This window comes from Euprymna scolopes, chromosome 43, assembly GCF_053919585.1.
Source record: "Euprymna scolopes isolate OS-2025 chromosome 43, ASM5391958v1, whole genome shotgun sequence".
In the NCBI taxonomy this organism is placed as follows: Eukaryota; Metazoa; Mollusca; class Cephalopoda; order Sepiida; family Sepiolidae; genus Euprymna; species Euprymna scolopes.
The window spans coordinates 7,861,535-7,880,392 of NC_136524.1; the positions used below are offsets into that span (position 1 = coordinate 7,861,535).

Below are 18,858 nucleotides of genomic sequence, written 5' to 3' on the forward strand. Positions count from 1 at the left end.
AATCGTGTTTGGCAAGGTTGTTTGCGTGATCCATTACTGTTATTGTTTTTACTGAATGATGCAAAACTTCTTAATCTTTCAAGGATGAAACCCAGATCGGTGTTTAGATGATTAGATGAAACTTTTCTAAAATGAAACTTTTCTAAAATGAAACTTTTCTAAAATGAAACTTTTCTAAAATGAAACTGAGCGTGAGTTTTAATTTTTTAAACCGCCAGAAAATTGTTAACAATTGTGAGTTTTTTTGGGGTTTTTTTTTTCAAGGAAATCACCACTTATCAAAGCTCAAAGGCCACTCGGGGATAAGAGTTAATGAATGTAAGATAGTCGTTTAGTAATCGTTAATAGTGTAGATTGAGTAGAATTTGGATTACTTAAGGAGTCGGTTCACCAAGAACCTGTTTACATTGGACTTGAAGGCTATAATATTGTAGTCAACCGGGAAGCAAGCCAGTGGAACAGTGTTCCACAAGTGGGCAATTCTAGGAAAAAACTTTGTTCATGGAAGCTGCATTTAAATTTAGGTACAGATAGAGATTGGGGGAAATTGTTGATAGTAGTTGTAGCTAGTTGAACGTTTTTTCTTTTGAAAGTTTGGCAAGAAGAGATCATAGATTGGAGCTCAAACAAGCACTTTCCCTAAACAATTATGCTATGAGTCATGTTTTTGCCTTTATCTTCAAATTATTTATTTTCATTATACATATTCTTCCATATATGATGGACAGAAGTACCTAAAATAAAACTTCAAAGACTCCAAGTGCTTGACCATGTTTTCTGACTACAACAATGAATGTCGTTTCTTATGATATAGATTTATGTTAATTTTAATGTTATGTATTGCGGACTATTATCCTCATCTTTATTAGTTTAAGAAAGATGAGGATAATCATCCGCAATACATAAAATTAATAAATAATACTCATCTCAATAATGAATTCCAATCAATAATATATAGACTTATGTTATCTTGAAATTATTTATCTTCATTGTATATGTTCTTCAGATATGATGAAGTGAAATATATTGAAAAACTAAAATCTCAAATATCTTTATTCTTTAAAAAATCAGACAGGCAGGGATTAACATTTAACAATTGTCCTTTATCTTATATAGGCAGTTCCTCGAGTAATCTAAAAATGTGTACCTACAAGCATAAAAATAATTTGGCATGTAACAATTTATCAAACGTTTTCATAGAAACAATATCAGCCATAATCCCAATTTTAAAAAGAAGGTCCTAATTAAGAAAGGGTAAAACCAATTAAGATTAAAATGTATTGAAAGTGCATTTAAAGACAAAATGTCGAAAGTTAATCTATGACTGTGCTCTATTCCCATCTTCTCACCTCGCTAATTTATTCCTCAAATAATGTAGCATTTCCATTTATCAGGAATAAAATCTAAAGATAACGATGAACAATTTCACAATTATAAAAACATATACATAGGCATATATATATATATATATATATATATATATATATATATATATATATATATATATATATATATATATATATATATATATAACACATTCATTTATATGTATACAATATGTATATAATATAGTAACAAAAATAAAATTTAAAAAAAAAAACAATTTATTTGTAAGACACGAAAAAAAAAAACGACTTGAGCAAAAAAAGAAAAAAAAAAGATTTTTTTCCAACGCTTTAATAACTCATATAAGCAGTGACTTTTTAAATCTAGGTTCTAATCAAGAAAGGGTATAACATACTAAAACTTCAAAGATTCCCAGTGCTTAGCTATTATTCCCGACAAGGACATTGAAACCCTACCCACTCCCATTCTTTTTTTTTTCTCTTTCTCTTTTCAACATCCGGGTACTTGTTTGTCACTCAGTTTTGCATGATTGGTCTGAGTCGTTTCTTGTTCTGATAAGTTGAAGGAACAAGTTTGACATTTTATCTCGTTACTGTTTCTGATTAGTACCACAGGAGTTCTAAGAGCAGTTGCTCTATCAACAGTTGTTTAATATCGAGGTAACTGCTGTGCCAAGCTGTGCATTGAAAGGGACCGTACATATATTTTTAGTAGGCACTCCCGATGCCAGAACCCTATAAAGATTTGACTAATAGTTTACTTGTACCCACTTTGTTTTTTTACACCTAACACACATCCATATTGTCCAAACCCACTTTACCAAAGTGGCAATATATCTTGCTAGCGATGAACAAAAGTCTAAACAAATCAATACATAAAAATAAATGTGGGAGAGTATAAGACGGCTATAGCAATGCAGGGAACCCACCGTTGTATTGATGTGATGTATGGACAAAAATGGCCAAATGAAAGAGGGCTTTGTAGAGTTTGTTTTTTATACTTGGGAGTTACCACTCATCAAGGCCTAAAGGCCACTTGGGGATAAGGGTTGATAAATGTAAGATGGTAGCGTAGTAATCGTTAATGGTGTAAATTAGGTAAAATTTGATTATTTATGGGGACAGCTCAACAAGAACTTGTTTACATTGGATTTGAAGGCTACCATGTTGTATTCAACTAGGAAGCAGCCAGTGGAACAGTTTTCCATATGCAGACAGTTCTGGAAAAGAAGCTTTGTTTATGGAATCTGCGTTTAGATTTAGGCACAGTTAGAGAGTGGAGGAAATCGTGTATAGTAGTTATAGCTAGTTGAGTTTTTTGTGAATGTTTGGCAGAAGAAGCCATAAATTGGAGTTCAGTTGAGCACTTGCCATGAAAATAACGATAAGAAGATAAAAAGAACAAAAGAAAGAAGATGAAGATGAAGATATAAAAAACAAGTTCTACAAGACCCTCTTTTGTTTGTCTATTTTTTTCCATATGTCACATCAGTTTAACACTCGGTTTCCTGCATTCTTATACTCTTCCACATTTATTATTTTTATTTATTTATTTTTTTTTTTTTTACACAGTGATCACCACTTATCCCGGAAGCCACTCAGGGATAAGGGTTATTGCAAGTACATTACGTTAGTGTGGAGAATATCATCAGCAGCATATTTATCAGCAATGCTTCAAGGAAACTACCTTTCCCTCTTAAATAGAGATACTTCCTTTTTAACACAAATACTATCTATCTATTTGTATGGTTTGGATTCTCCCAACTAATGTTCTTATCTTACATGTTATTTACACGTCAATATAACCTCCACCTTCTTTAGGTGCATCTTGCTAAACGCGAATCTGCATGTAATTTCAAACATAACCTTTTACTTAATCCACAGAGGTAGCATGCTCTCGTTCCTTCAGCCATGACTCGGTAGAAGTCGTAAGTAATTGTATTTTGGAGTCACCCACACTGAGGATTGAACCTTCAATCTTCAGGAATGTAACTTTTACAGCTGAATTTCATCAACTACACTATCTACTGTGCCATGGATCCTTGTGACAAGATACAAAACCTGGAGAAGGTCAGAGGTTACATCGACCGAAACGTTGTGCAAATAGCAGTTAATGTCACCCACGTCTCTGTCTGTTTTCGTCTCTCATTTCTCAAGTTAGAAAACTAAGCTAAGAAGGAAATAATCATTAGTTTCTATTTGTCGTTTTGGATGAGTAAATGAAGAAATAGTAAAGGTTACCATTTTTTGGAATCGTACACATATTTAAAAGGTAAGAAAAAAGGTGTTCGAAAATCATCTAATAATGAATGCGAACTCAGTTATCAGGTCATTAAACAACTTCTTAAGCAGACTATATTATTATTATTATTATTATTATTAGTATTATTATTTGTATTATTATTATTATTATTATTGTTATTATTATTATTATTATTATTATTATTTGTATTATTATTATTATTATTATTATTATTATTGTTATTATTTGTTTTATTATTAGTATTATTATCAGTAGTAGTAGTAGTAGTATTTTATTATTATTATCATTAGTAGTAGTAGTAGTAGCAGCAGTGGTAGTATTTTATTATTATTATTAGTAGTAGTAGTATTTGTATTATTATTATTATTATTATTATTATTATTAGTAGTAGTAGTAGTAGTAGTAGTAGTAGTAGTAGTAGTAGTAGTTGCCTCAACCCGATGTTACCCGGGATTCATTAGTTTTAAATTTTAAATTGATTTAGATTTAAAGTAATTAAAAAAAAAAAAATAAGCGAGAAACAAAAAAAGAAAATGAAAAAAAAAGACGATGTGTAAGTTAAGGCAAGAAAAACACACACACATAGAAATATGCAAAATGAAAAAAAAATGTTATTAATATAAAAAAAGAACAGATGAGTAGTTTATTCTTCTTAGTAAAACAGACAAGTCAGTCGACAACCACTAGACAACACGGCCACTAATGAGACGGCGATCATAAAATGATGAGAAGAACCGACTGCAAAAAAACATAAACATATATACACATACATATATGTGCATATACAAAGTGCTTTAAATGTTTCCAGATTTTTCCGTATCAACACTTTTATTGATAGTACACACATAAAACTCTAGCCCCCCCCCCTCGAAGTATTCTCCTCCGGCTGCAATGCACTTGTATCGTTCCAACAACTTCTGGAAGGCCCTATAGAAGACCTCTTGTGTGAGCATAACAATGACCCTCGTCACAGCCTCTTTCGTATCTTCAATTGTCTCATAACGACAGCCTCTAAGCTTTTCCTTGAGCGTAGAGAATAACCAAAAGTCACAGGGAGCAAGGTTTGGACAATAGGGAGGGTAAGGAACTGTCTTGATGTCCATCTTGGTCAAATAGTCTGTGATTGAGCAACCGTGAACAAACTTTGAGCAACTCTTCCACATCTTCAGTTCCTCATGAATAATTGTGTGTACAGTTCCCACACTGACATCAAACTGTGCACTCATTGTTTCTATAGACACACGACAGTCCTTATCCCTGAAATTCTTTATTTGGCCAATCAACCCTAATTTTATGACTTCCTTATTCCTCTCACACCTCTCATCATCCCTCACAGACTTCCTGCCTTCCTTGAATCTCTTAAACTCTTAAAAATTGATGCTACTCGATTCATGCACAATAGTCCAAAAGCAGTCTGAAGTATTCCATACGTTTCAATAGCATTTTTTTCAAGTTTAAAACAGAATTTTATTGCATACTTTTCTACTAAATTGTCCTCACATCCAAATTGCATTTTTGAAATTCACCAGCTGTGTCAATCAGGCCTTAGTAGGGTGTATTCCAATTCCTGCTGTAGCTGTTCATTTGAACCAGAAATCATAAAACTTGGTCAATCATCTCATAAGATGTATAGCAATAGGATACTGCATTTTTAAGAGTCTACGACTATTTTTAATGCATGTACAAAAATGTCTGGAAACTTATTGAAAGCACCTCGTATGCATAAAGACTTATTATATTTGACTTATTGATCGCTCATGTATGAGAACATAAGATATGATTTCAACACCAATAATTGTATCTACTGTGTAATCTCAGAAAAAAAAACTTCCCCTCAACAAATCTAGCGTTGTGATCGTCTAATCTGGTTTTTCTATTGTTCATTGAATTGATGCGTGTATAACAATTAAGACAGTGTTGATATATTAACATATACAATTTAACAACAGACATGTAACATTTACAACAAAAAGGGACAAATAATAGTCTCTGCAGTTTTACATCGGCCAACTGAAAAACATACCTGGTCCATCTTTGGTTTTTATTTGACAGATCCTCAGAAAAGCTACAAATGAAGATTCGTACAACTCGAAGCCCTGGCGGTATTTATTCTGGATGTTTGCCCCATCGGAAAGCTGCAACCCCTCTACTCGGAGCCATCACGATCTGAAGACCATCTGTTTCTCCCTCTAGTTACAGACTCATTCTGCTCTATTTGACTCCCGATTCTTGACATGATACGTATCTTTCAAGCGCTCTCTTAAACTCTACATCATCTTAAGTGACCTATACGTCATGCTACGTCAGACTCTAGAGGTCAAACCCATTTTACTGTTGGGGAGTAATCTTGCTCTACTCCACCTTACTCCCCAACAGTAAATTGGAAAATTTTAAAGAAAGCTAAAACCTGTTCATCTTTAAACTCGCCTTGCTACCTATGTCTTTATGAGAAATTATTTATACTTACTTTTAGAGAAAGAGATAAATTATTAAATAAGAAGCACGAAAATTCAATTAATTGCAAACATTATAAAAACCATCTTTTAAGTAATTTAGTTTAGATATAAAATTTAAATAAATTTAAAATTGTCACTGATTTCTATAATTTATTAAAATACTACTAATATACTTTCTCCTCGCCTGATTTCATTCTTTACTTCCCCTATCTTATATACCTATGTGTCTATGTGTATATGTATGTGTCTATGTATTTACTTTATGACCGTGTGTACTTAGATTTATATATTTTTATATTATTTGGTATACCCTCCCATGTTTAGTCATTCTATTTGTATGTTTCTATGTGTGTATGCATCTATCTGTACTCTTGCCAAATTAGTTGTATTCTTATGTATTTCTATATATATAGTATATGTAAATTATACATATTTATGTGTGCGTATATATATGTGTGTGTGCGTTGTTGTATATTAGTATATGATTGTGTGCATATATTTGTGTATTTTTTGTATGTATGTGTATACATAAAATTATATATATATATATATGCTTGTTTGTATGTCTGTTGGTTCTCTGTGGGTATATACATATGTATTTTATTATTTTTAATTTGGGTACTATCTACCTGTGTGTCGCTACTTTTGAGTATTTCGTTGATTTAATTACTTCTGCCTGAATATATTTATATATTTATAGGTAAGTGTACTTGTATATGTGTTATTAGTAATCCGGTCTTGAATGTTTTAATTTGTGATTTAATATGACTTTATATCTATACTTAAATAGCTTAAACTTTCAACTTAATAGTATAGTTACACCTTTACTTATGTGCATGTATGTATATATATATATATATATATATGTGTGTGTGTGTATATATATATGTGTGTGTGTGTGTATGTGTATATATATATATACATATATGTATTGTATTCTTTTTATATACATAAATATTAGTAGATTTTTATTTATAATTATTGGCCCTATTTAATTTATTTAATCCCCTCTTATGGCTAAATTTGTTATATTAAAAAGATAATAAATTTTAATTTTATTCTGTTTTTATTATTATTATTATTATTATTATTATTATTATTATTATTATTATTACTATTATGTTTATTATTACTATTATTATTATTATTATTATTATTATTATTATTATTATTATTATTAATAATAATAATTTTAATATTGTTTTATCATTATTTTTTTTCTTCTTTTTTTTTTCTTCTTTTATTTATATATTTATCTAATAAAAACGCGAAAACTTTAAACTTATATCATTTAGCATAAAGGGCCTAATTAATTGTAGACGTATGTTTGAACTGCGTTGATATTACTCGTGGACGTATGTGAGTTGATATATATGTTGGCTAGATACATTCGCTGTCTTTTTTGACATGTTCATTTCTGACGTTTGGATTGTATCTTCTGTTTGTATTTGTAATAATATGTTTCATTACTGAATTGTATAACTGTTCCTAAATTGGTTGACACGCAGATCTTTTTCTTTTTCTTTTTCTATATACTGTCAAATTCTTACTTCCTCTCTTTCTCTCTTTAACTAGATCTCATCATTCTTTCCTTTCCTTTCCTTTCCCTTCTAGTCCTTATTCTCTTTATAATAACCATTTATATCTTTTTTGTTTTCTTCTCCATATTATATATATATATATATATATATATATATATATATATATTTCTCTCTATTTTCTTTTTCTATTTCTTTCTCTATTCCTTTTTTTTTCTCTTCTCAATCACTCTCTCTCCATTGTAATCTTTTAACTTTATTTAAATTGCCCCTCCCTCTTTACATTTTATAATTAAAGTTCTGTGTTTTAAGTTTTTTAACTCCAACTTTTAAAGAGTTCCTACCTAAAATAAAAATCCATTATTCATTGAACTTTTGAATAGTCAAGTCGCTGTCTGATGATATCTGTTGTTTGATTGAAACAAGTGGCTATTTGTAGCAGCGGGATGTGAGCATGTTTATATAACAATAAACAAGTATTATCAGCTCTTTTTATTGAGCACTATCTAACAACCTCGTTGAATTCATTAGTCCATTACTTTTGAATATAAAAAAACCCGAGTATATATATATATATATATATATATATATATATATATATATATATATATATATATATATATATATATATATATATATATATATATATATATATTTTTTTTTTTTAATTAACGATACAAAAAGCGGTAGCTCTAGATATATCTAAGGCTTTTGACAGGCTTTTGCATGAGGGTCTCGTCTCCTCAGTAAAATCAGATCATACAGTATCACTGGAAGAACACTTAACATAATTAAATCCTTCTTAGATAAGAGAAAAATCCAGGTTGTCCTCGATGGTTGTACATCTAAGCAATATGATATAAACATGGAAGTGCCTCCTTGGACCTCTGTTATTCCTAATATTCATAAATGACCTCTGAGATCGGTATATATGCTGATGACACACCATTCTATAAGAGACACGACAGGAAAACAAATGAACACCTATCTAAAGAAATGGCAGAAATACTAGAGGATGATCTCCAATCTGTAGTGGAATGGGGACAAAAATGGATGGTCACATTCAATGCTGCCAAGACTAAACTTGTTTCATTCAATAATTACAAGAAACCTTCTCTACCACCAATAGCAATGGCCAATGACTCTTTATCTGAGAGTAAATCTTTCAAACTCTTTGGCCTGCCGTTCACAGGAAACATGAGTTGGAACAATTACATTGAGAGCATTGCCAGGACCGCTGCAAAGAAGGTAGGCTCTCCCTACCATGCTAGAAAACTACTAACACCCAAAAGTATCCTGTACCTCTATAAGGCCACCATTCGCCCATGTATGGAGTATTGTTATCGTATTTGGGCTGGTACATCTGCTACTAGTCTCTCACTCCTGGCAAGGTTCCAAAGAAAGTCGCCAATCTGATAGGTCCTTAACTGTCATCTAAGCTTCAGCCTCTGTCCCATCGATGAAATGTTGCATTCCTCTGCCTGTTCTACAAGTATTTTAATGGTAAATACTCTGACGAACTGCAAGCACTTGTGCCTCCATGACGTAAACACCCTTAACAGACCCAACAGTCGCACGCAATATGGTTTCCGTTCTGCTAGATCTACAGTAGATGTGCTTACAGTTATATCTCATAGGATTAGCAAATCTCTCCACGGAGGCTACCTTTCTAGGGCAATTTCTCTTGATATATCAAAGGCCTTTGATAGAGTATGGCATAAAGGTTTACTTCACAAGATCTCCAGCTATGGTATAACTGGAAATGTCTTCTCAATTATTAAATCATTTCTCTCTGATAGGTTCATAAGAGTAGTGGTTGATGGGCAGAAATCAGAAGCTCTTAGTATTAATGCTGGAGTCCCTCAGGGGTTCATCCCGAGCCCAACTTTCTTCCTGATCTATATTAATGATCTTCTAAATCACATCCTTACATCATTCGTAGACATCTATGCTGATGACACTACTATCTATGGTAGCACATCTAAGACCGTAAACGACCAAGTTCTCTCTGATTCTCTCTCCTCTGATCTTGAGCAAGTGGTACAATGGGGAAAGAGGTGGCTGGTTACTTTTAATGCATCTAAAACCAAGCTTTTATCTTTACATCATCAACGCTCTGATCCCCATCTGGGATCAATTGAAATGAATGGCTCTTGTCTTGGGGAGGCCTCATGCTTTGACAAGCTTCTGGGCTTGACCTTTACTCCTGATCTGAAATGGAACACATACATTAAATCCGTTGCCAAGGCCGCTGGAAAAATGGTGGGATCCTTCTATCGATCCAGTAGATATCTCACTGCTGATGCAATTCTCTATCTATATAAGAGCCAGGTACGTCCAAGGATGGAGTACTGTTGCCACATCTGGGCAGGAGCTGCTAGAAAGGACTTATCCTGCCTTAATAGAGTTCAAAATAGACTTCGTAGCCTTGCGGGGGATGTCCTTTTCTCTTCCTTGCAACCTCTATCTCACAGAAGAGATGTTGCGATTTTTCTCTGCTTTATCGTTATTTTCATGGCAGGTGCTCAGCTGAGCTCCATTCTATGGTCCCCCCTTGCCAAACTTTCACAAGAAACACCTGTCTAGCAGAAAACACTATCACTAGTTTCTCCCACTCTTTATCTGTGCCTAAACCTAAGCATAGATTCCATGAGCAAAGCTTCTTTCTTAGAACTGCACGCCTATGGAATTGTCTTCCGTTTTTCTGCTTTCCAGCTGACTACAATATGGCTGTCTTCAAGTCTAACGTAAACAAGTTTTTGATGAACCGTTCCATATAAGTTAACAAATTTACCGAATATCCATTACTAACAGTTACTATATTGTCCAATTTCTACTGTACACTATTTACTGTACACCCTTATGCTCGAGTGGCCTCTTCGCCTTGATAAGTGGTGATGCTTATGTAAAAAAAAAAAAGAAAAAAAAAAGCTAAATCCCATCCCCACACTGTAGAGATCCCTAGATGTAAAAGATCTTTCTACTCCAGTAGTTTCTTCCCCAGAACCGCTAGACTCTGGAATTCCATTCCAGGTCCCTGCTTCCCAAATTGTACTGACATGCAGAAGTTCAAGTGTAACGTGAACCGACATCTTGCTGCCCAATTCCCTACATAGTACCCCAGTACCTGTTGACCCTGATAGTAGCCCCCTACACCAAAGTGGCAATGTGCCTTGTTTGGAGTGAAAATATAATTAAAAAAAATTTTTTTTTTAAATACTCATCAAATGCTTCCAGTGCCTACACCTGCAGTTGTTCTATGTGATAATGCAAATCTTTGGCCAACGATTCAAGCATCACGATCTCAAAAATTAGTAAGTGCCTATTTTTTTTTTTTTTTTAATTAATAATTTTTTAATCAATTTTTTTTTTTAATTCCGCTTTCATAGATAAGCGTTTGTTGCCTGATGTCGTGTTCAATCAAATGTGCTTATATATATATATATATATATATATATATATATATATATATATATATATATATATAAGCACATTTGATTGAACACGACAGAGTTCTTCCTTTTTCCGATTTTGTTGGATATCTTTTCAATTCGCTGAGCGGTCTTTTTTATTTCAGCTGGCATGTTATATATTATGGCACCCAAAAGTTGTTGTTCAGCCATATTTTTGCCAAGAGCTTTCTATTGGTGCATTGTGGGCGCCATAATATACAACATGCCAGTCGAAATAAAAAACTGCTCAGCGAATTGAAAAGATATCCAACAAGATTGGGAAAAAGAAGAACTCTGTTGTGTTCAATCAGACCTGCTTGAATAATGACTTGCTGCCAAAATATACAAATATATATACATATATATATATATTTGTATATATATATATATATATATATATATATATATATATATATATATATATATAGATAGATAGATAGATAGATAGATAGATAGAGAAAGAGAGAGAGAATTAGTGAATAATGGATTACTTACTCGTATTTTTCCAGGTGCTTCACTAGAAAATTTCTGACTTGATACCATTCTAAACATTCCTGCAAAGAAAATGAAACAATTTGGAAAATTACAAAACAAAAAAAAAAAACAAGTTAAATAAAAACAATAATTCATATTATTTTTTTTTTTAATCTTTTTTGTTTCAAATTTTTTCAACCATATCTTCAGGTGAATATTATTAGGTGCAGCAATAAATAAACACCCCTTTTGTACTCCTACTCAGAGGCATGCAGAGGTCTGCTGATATCCGGGGCCAACTCTTTGATTGCATACCCCACTGACTCCTGTATAAGTCCTACTACAGAGACATACTATGAGAATTACAGGACAAGAATTCATTTAGTCTGGTTGAGTATCCAGGTTTGTGCTATTACTATAAGCAACATCACTTGAAGAAGATGCACCATTTTTTGTAAAAGCCAATGTTAGTTAGCCATACCAAGGATATCTTATTTGGGCCGTGAATATAAAATATGATTTTGAATATTTAGTCAGGGTTTAGGGAAAAGTATCCTTTTGCTCGGTTGTTCTGACAAACCCCTGTACAGGGAGACCTTAGACAGTCGAGAACATTGTCTAGTAAACATTCAAGTCCTCTCTAGTTCAGCACACCAGTATGGCTTTGAAAATGGTAGAAATTGTCTGAGGACTATTGATGTACAAAGGTTTTGTTATGTCTGGGGCCAACTTATTGATTGCATGCCTCAAAGGCTCAAGTATAATTCCCAGTACCGAGAAATATTATGAGAAAAGAAGATAGTTTGAATATAATTGGATGTCTCTCCCTCCATTTTGATGTCACTGATCTCCTATGCATGCCAGTGATCATAATCCGCACACCTTATTCAATAATATTATTTTTATTCTTTTTTTTTTTTTAATTTCTATAATTCTCAGGTATGAAGTAAAATAAAATAAAGTTTAATGTTATCTTCTGTTTTTTAGAGGTCTCATTTGAACGCAAACTCAGTTTCATTGTAAATGGAATTTAATAGAAAATTAACGATCATTGGGTTCTTTGTAATATTTTACTCCAAAAAAGTTCTGTTTGATTTTGGTCTAGGTCTTTGTTTTCAGTTGAATTCACAGATAGACAGAGAAAGATAGAGACACTACAAATATAGTATATATACTAGCAGCAAGACCTAACGTTGTCCAGGATTTAATTTTCCGTGATGCTAATAGCACTATACTACTGACATCTGTTGAGATTATAGGTATTACTGGGTTTGTTTTTTTGCTTTTTTTTGTCCCCTGACAAAAGGAGGGTGGACCTGTAAATTCACTCTTGTTCATTTGTCCATTCATCTGTCCGCACTTTCTCAATAACTACGCCTTGGAATTTTTTGAAATTTTGCACAAACATTAAACATGATATGAGTAAAAAAGTAATAGAACAGATTTTATGGGAAAACCCTGGTTGTTTCCCTAGGGGTGCCTTTTAGGTTAAAATGACTAAAATTGACACTTTTGTGCTTATTAAAAAATTGATGCCTTGGATTTTTATAAAACTTTCTGAAAAGTTGTAACTAACTGATTTCTATATAATTTTGTTTGTCTATACTTTGTGATAACTTTTGGTTGTGCCCCAGGGGCCCTTTTAGTGCTAATAAAAAGACTCCATTTTTGTGACTATTTTACCATATTTGTCCAAAATTATTGTATGCCTATTTAGCAGTTTTGCATGGTGCTGAACTCAAATTTAAATATGTTAAGACCTTGGAGAGGGGGGGGGGGCGAAATGATGGACTTAGTTATTTTTTTTTTTTTTTTAGCATGGTGCAGAACTCAAATTTACATATGTTAAGACTGTTTGTTTATTTTTACCAGGATTTGACATCCCCCGGGGACTTTTGTGGCTAAATCAGGGTGGAGGTCAAATGCTGAACTTGTCATTTTTTTTATGCCTTGTTCACTGTGCACTCACGAAAGACCATGCGTGCTTCACTTGTTTTTTGTTTTTTTTTGTTTTTTTTAGTTTGCTTCAAAATGTTTGCTAGAATTTGCAGATAATAGTAAGTATTACTTGACCTAACATGAACACCTTCACCTTGATTCCCATCCTAGCTCCAATGCTACATGCCGTGCCGTGCAGAGAACTGTTTCAGGGCAGGTGCTCAAGTAAAAAACGGTGTCTCAGTGGGGTATATAGTCCTTTGAAAAGGGCACTTTTAAAACAGGGGTAAAATAGGCAGGTGCTTGAGCACCCCTAGCAACCCCCTTCTGCATGTCCCTACTCCAATGGAAACACTGAACCGTCTAACGACAGGAATGGGACGACCAAAAGTTACTAGAACCAGGTGATGCTACTTTTAACATGTTTAAACTGTTTTTATTTATTATTATTTACTTTTATTTCAAGTTTGTGAAGCTGATTTTATGCCACAAGGGAAATAGGTAGTTGCTTGTCACTTAACTGTAGGGGGCTTCGCTCCTGAAAAATTTTAACGAACTATGACTATCACTAACCATAAGTTCGGTGGGAGGGCTTGCAAACCGAACTTAGGGTCAGTGACAGAAATAGTAATTTTTTTCCAACTTTTCAGAAATTAGTCCCTCCCCATAGTTAAGCGACAAGCAACCATTTGTTTATTTTTTTCTTCTGCATTTAAGAACTACTTTAAATTAAATAATATTCTGAAAAAGTTAATCAGTGACAGTTTCAGTATGTCAAAAATATACATGGCGGCCATTTGTTTTTTCTTCTGTGTCTAAAAGACGTTTTAAACTCAAGAGGAGTTTCATTCAAGCTGAAATATTATGCGCGGTTGTTTTTATATTAGTTTTTTACATATCCAATATTTTTTCATTTTTTTATTTGGCAATTTATAACTACAATAAATTGCGGTTACACTTAATGCCTTAACTAGCAAATTCTAGCATTGCTACAACTATAATTTGCTGATTTCTTTATGTCCTCTGACGAGAAGAATAATAAGAATAGCATTCTTTGAAACTCCGCGGTATAAGGACTTTGTAAATTGTTTTTTGGAGTATTCAGTTATAATTCGGTTGGAATTAAATTTTATACATATAAATACTGTTATTTATATTAGTTTGAGATTTACCATTGTGTATATCAGGTAAACACTACATCCCTTTGTTTTCATTAAATATATATATATATATATATATATATATATATATATATATATATATATATATAGAGAGAGAGAGAGAGAGAGAGAGAGATAGAGAGATAGAGAGAGAGAGATGCGAAATGAGTTATCTTTGTAAGTCAAATACGAGTTCTGGTTATTTTAGGACGTTAAAATACAAAACAACTAGAATCTCTCAATCTTTCTTTCTCTCTCTCTCTCTCTCTCTCTCTCTCTCTCTCTCTCTCTATATATATATATATATATATATATATATATATATATATATATATATATATAAGTAAATGGTAGTTTGCTTGAAGCATTGCTGGTAAAGGAATATATAGAAGTTTTAAAAGCCAAAAGCAATGCGGAAACAACCGGAATCACAAAAGTAAAGTAAAGAAAAACAAACAAACAAATAAATAGACGGGTGTGTTTGAGAAGAGAAATGTCTAACTATTTATTCATCTATCATTCCTCGCCTCGTTATATAATTAATTTGTAACTAAGTAATTGATATATGTGTATATAAAGTCCGTTGGTGGTATGGAACTTTGATTAGTTTCATCTATTTGTTTGTTTGTTTTTCTTTTCTTTACTCTCGTGATTCCGGGCCTTTCCGCATTGCTTTTGGCTTTTAAAACTTATATATATATATATATATATATATATATATATATATATATATATATATATATATATATATGCATACAGGCATACATACATATATACAGTTAGATACATATATACACATACAGACATATACCTAAACATAATATATACACAAATACATATATACACGTACATATATATATATATATATATGTATATATATATATATATACATATACGCACATACATACATATACATATATACACACATACGTACATACATATACATATACACACATACATATATAAACACATACATATATACACATAACACATGCATATATACATATATACACATACATACATATATATACACATATATAGACACATGCATATGTATACACACATACATATATATACATACACATAGATACATATACTTATAGACACACACACATACATACATATACACACATACATATACGCATACATCCATTTTTTTTTATTACATTTTCACCCCAAACAAGGCACATTGCCACTTTGGTTTAGGGGGCTACTATCAAGGGCAACAACTACTGGGGTACTATGTAGGGATTTGGGCAGCAAGATGTCGGTTCACGTTACACTTGAACTTCTGCACGTCAGTACTGTTGGGGAAGCAGGGACCTGGAATGGAATTCCAGTCTAGCGGTTCTGGGGAAGAAACTATTGGAGTAAAAAGATCTTTTACATCTAGGGATCTCTACAGTGTGGGGGTGGGATTTAGCAGCCTGTCGGGTTTGTCGAGGGTGCTCACGTCGTGGGGGCGCAAGTGATTGCAGTTCGTCAGAGCATTCACCACTAAAATACTTGTAGAAAAGGCAGAGGGATGCAACATTTCGTCGATGGGACAGAGGCTGAAGCTTAGATGCCAGTTCAGGGCCTATCAGGTTTGCGACTCTCTTTTGAACCTTGTCAAGGAGCGAGAGACTAGTAGCAGATGCACCAGCCCAGATGTGACAGCAATACTCCATACATGGGCGAATGGTGGCCTTATAGAGGTACAGGATACTTTCAGGTGTCAGTAGTTTTCTAGCACGGTAGAGAGAGAGCCCACCTTTCTTGCAGCGGCCCTGGCAATGCTTTCAATGTAATTGTTCCAACTCATGTTTCCTGTGAACGTTAGGCCAAGGAGTTTGAAAGATGTACTCTCAGATAAAGAGTCGTTGGCCATTGCTATAGGTGGTAGAGAGGGTTTCTTGTAATTATTGAATGAAACTAGTTTAGTCTTGGCAGCATTGAACGCGACCAACCACCTTTGTCCCCATTCCACCACCGATTGGAGGTCTTCCTCTAGTGTTTCTGCCATTTCTTTAGAAATGTGTTCATTCGTCTTCCTGTCATGCCTGCCATAGAGTGTAGTCTCATCAGCGTATATACCCATCTCAGAGGCAATTTTGTTGGGGAGGTCATTTATGAATATCAGGAACAATAGAGGTCCATGGATAGAACCCTGGGGCACCTCCACATTTATATCATATTGTTTAGATGTACGACCGTCGAGGACAACCTGGATTTTTCTCTTATCTAAGAAGGATTTAATTATGTTAAGTATTCTACCAGTGATACCGTATGATCTAATTTTCCTGAGGAGACCCTCATGCCATACCCTGTCAAAAGCCTTAGATATATCTAGAGCTACCGCTCTGCCCTCCCCCGCTTTGTCCAGTGAATGCATATGCATATATAATGATTGCAACGTCTTGTCAGACGAGTGGCACTCCTTCAGACACTTAAAGTCCATGAGCCCAAAAATTATTTTTTTTTAGTGCTACCGGTGAATTCACACGCTCAAGCAGACATGACACTGAAGACAGTCATTGAGATCAATTATTACATGCTTCCAGCATTTTAAGCCTCCACGCATCACAACTTTTCCATCGCCACAGGACCATTTTTATAGACAAATGCCTGAGGGAGTATCTATACACAGATGATGTTACAGAGTCTTAGCTTTGTATGACAGTTAAGTCTCTCTCTCGGTTCAAAATGTTGAGATCCAGCAACAAGTAAGAGCAAGATAGCCAGCAACAAGTTAAACTGCAGACCAGCTTAATGTGGGCACTGGTCTCCTGCTTTATGGTTTTTTAAATCAGAGATTTGTTTCTCCTAGAAAGGTTGCCTTCACCACGGCTTACGGGAGCACTTTCTACCCCAACACACATACATACACACCAACACACACGGTGCTAGTTTGCCGTTGACCCCAATAAAAAAGGGTCATGTCATATGCTACTGATACCATCAGGTCATGTCATATGCTACTGGTACCATATAACCCAGTACTACCTGCCTCATGGTCGAGTCACTGGCGACTAAACAGGTTCCTCCACCAGACTTGTTTGGTGAGGAGGGTGGTTAGTCTCTCTGAAGGATTAAAAACAAGACCTTCCAAAGGGCGAATGAACATATGCATATATATATGCACATACATACACACATGCATGCATATACATGTATACACATATAATTACATTTACATATGGTAGCTTCCTTCAGTCTTGACAGACTATGGATCCCACTGTAAGGGTGCCTGCGCAAGAGTTGCGCAATCTGCAACCACACCTCTCCAGACTCGACATTGTTAAATACGAGTGGCAAGCAGAGGTTCAGGACGACTTGGAACAAATGCCAAAATAAGCGGAAAGCACATACAGTGCCTAGAATTCCCAAAAGATTACCCATCTGGTACTAGCCAGGTTCAACGTTGCTGAACTTCGGTGATCTGACGAGAACCGGTGTGTCAACGTGATTATGCTGTGTCCATATACATACATGATGATTGCAACGTCTTGTCAGACGAGTGCCACTCCCTCAGACATTTAAAATCCATGAGCCCAAATGCCTGAGGGAGTATCTATACAAAGATGATGTTACAGAGTCTTAGCTTTGTACGACAGCTAAGTCTCTCTCTCGGTTCAAAATATTGAGATCCAGCAACAAGCAAGAGCAAGATAGCCAGCAACAAATTAAACTGCAGACCAGCTTAATGCGGGTACTGGTCTCCCGTTTTATGGTTATTTAAATCAGAGATTTGCTTCTCCTAGAAAGGTTGCCTTCACCACGGCTTACGGGAGCCCTCTCCACCCCAATACACATACACAAATATACATGGTGCTAGTTGGCCGTTGACCCAGAAAAAGAGTTCATTCGCCCTTTGTCGTGTGTGCCGTGTGTCGTCATTTTTTTTATGACTTTTTTGTTGTGCATTAGCAAGTTGATCTTCTTAAAAATATAGACTCCATATACATACATACATACACATAGATGCATATACATATATACACAGGTATATATATATATATACATAGATCCACATACATATATACACCCTTACATACATATGCATACACACTTACATATATACACATATATACATATATGCATGTGTTGTTGAACAGCAGGGATAATTCCTGTTTGTTTTTCTTGCAATCCGTTTTTTTTTTTTTTTCGATTTGGCGGGTCAATGTTCGAACGATCTGTTCGAGCGCAAAAAAAAATTTTGCCAATAGCGAATTGCAAGAAAAACAAACAG

General features: G+C 34.0%; 1 protein-coding gene and 1 long non-coding RNA gene across 2 annotated transcripts in view; one reads left to right on the forward strand and one right to left on the reverse strand.

Moving 5' to 3' along the window:
- LOC145268160 (uncharacterized) overlaps positions 1 to 18,858 on the forward strand; it is a 110,816-nt gene that overhangs the window by 72,699 nt on the left and 19,259 nt on the right. The window lies entirely within an intron of this gene.
- The window catches only part of LOC145268158 (phosphoenolpyruvate phosphomutase-like), a 78,364-nt gene that overhangs the window by 58,137 nt on the left and 1,369 nt on the right, over positions 1 to 18,858 (reverse strand). Inside the window, exon 2 of the mRNA XM_080123356.1 lies at positions 11,551 to 11,609. Coding sequence (XP_079979482.1) covers positions 11,551 to 11,609 — 59 coding nt within the window. The remainder of the gene's footprint in view (positions 1 to 11,550; positions 11,610 to 18,858) is intronic.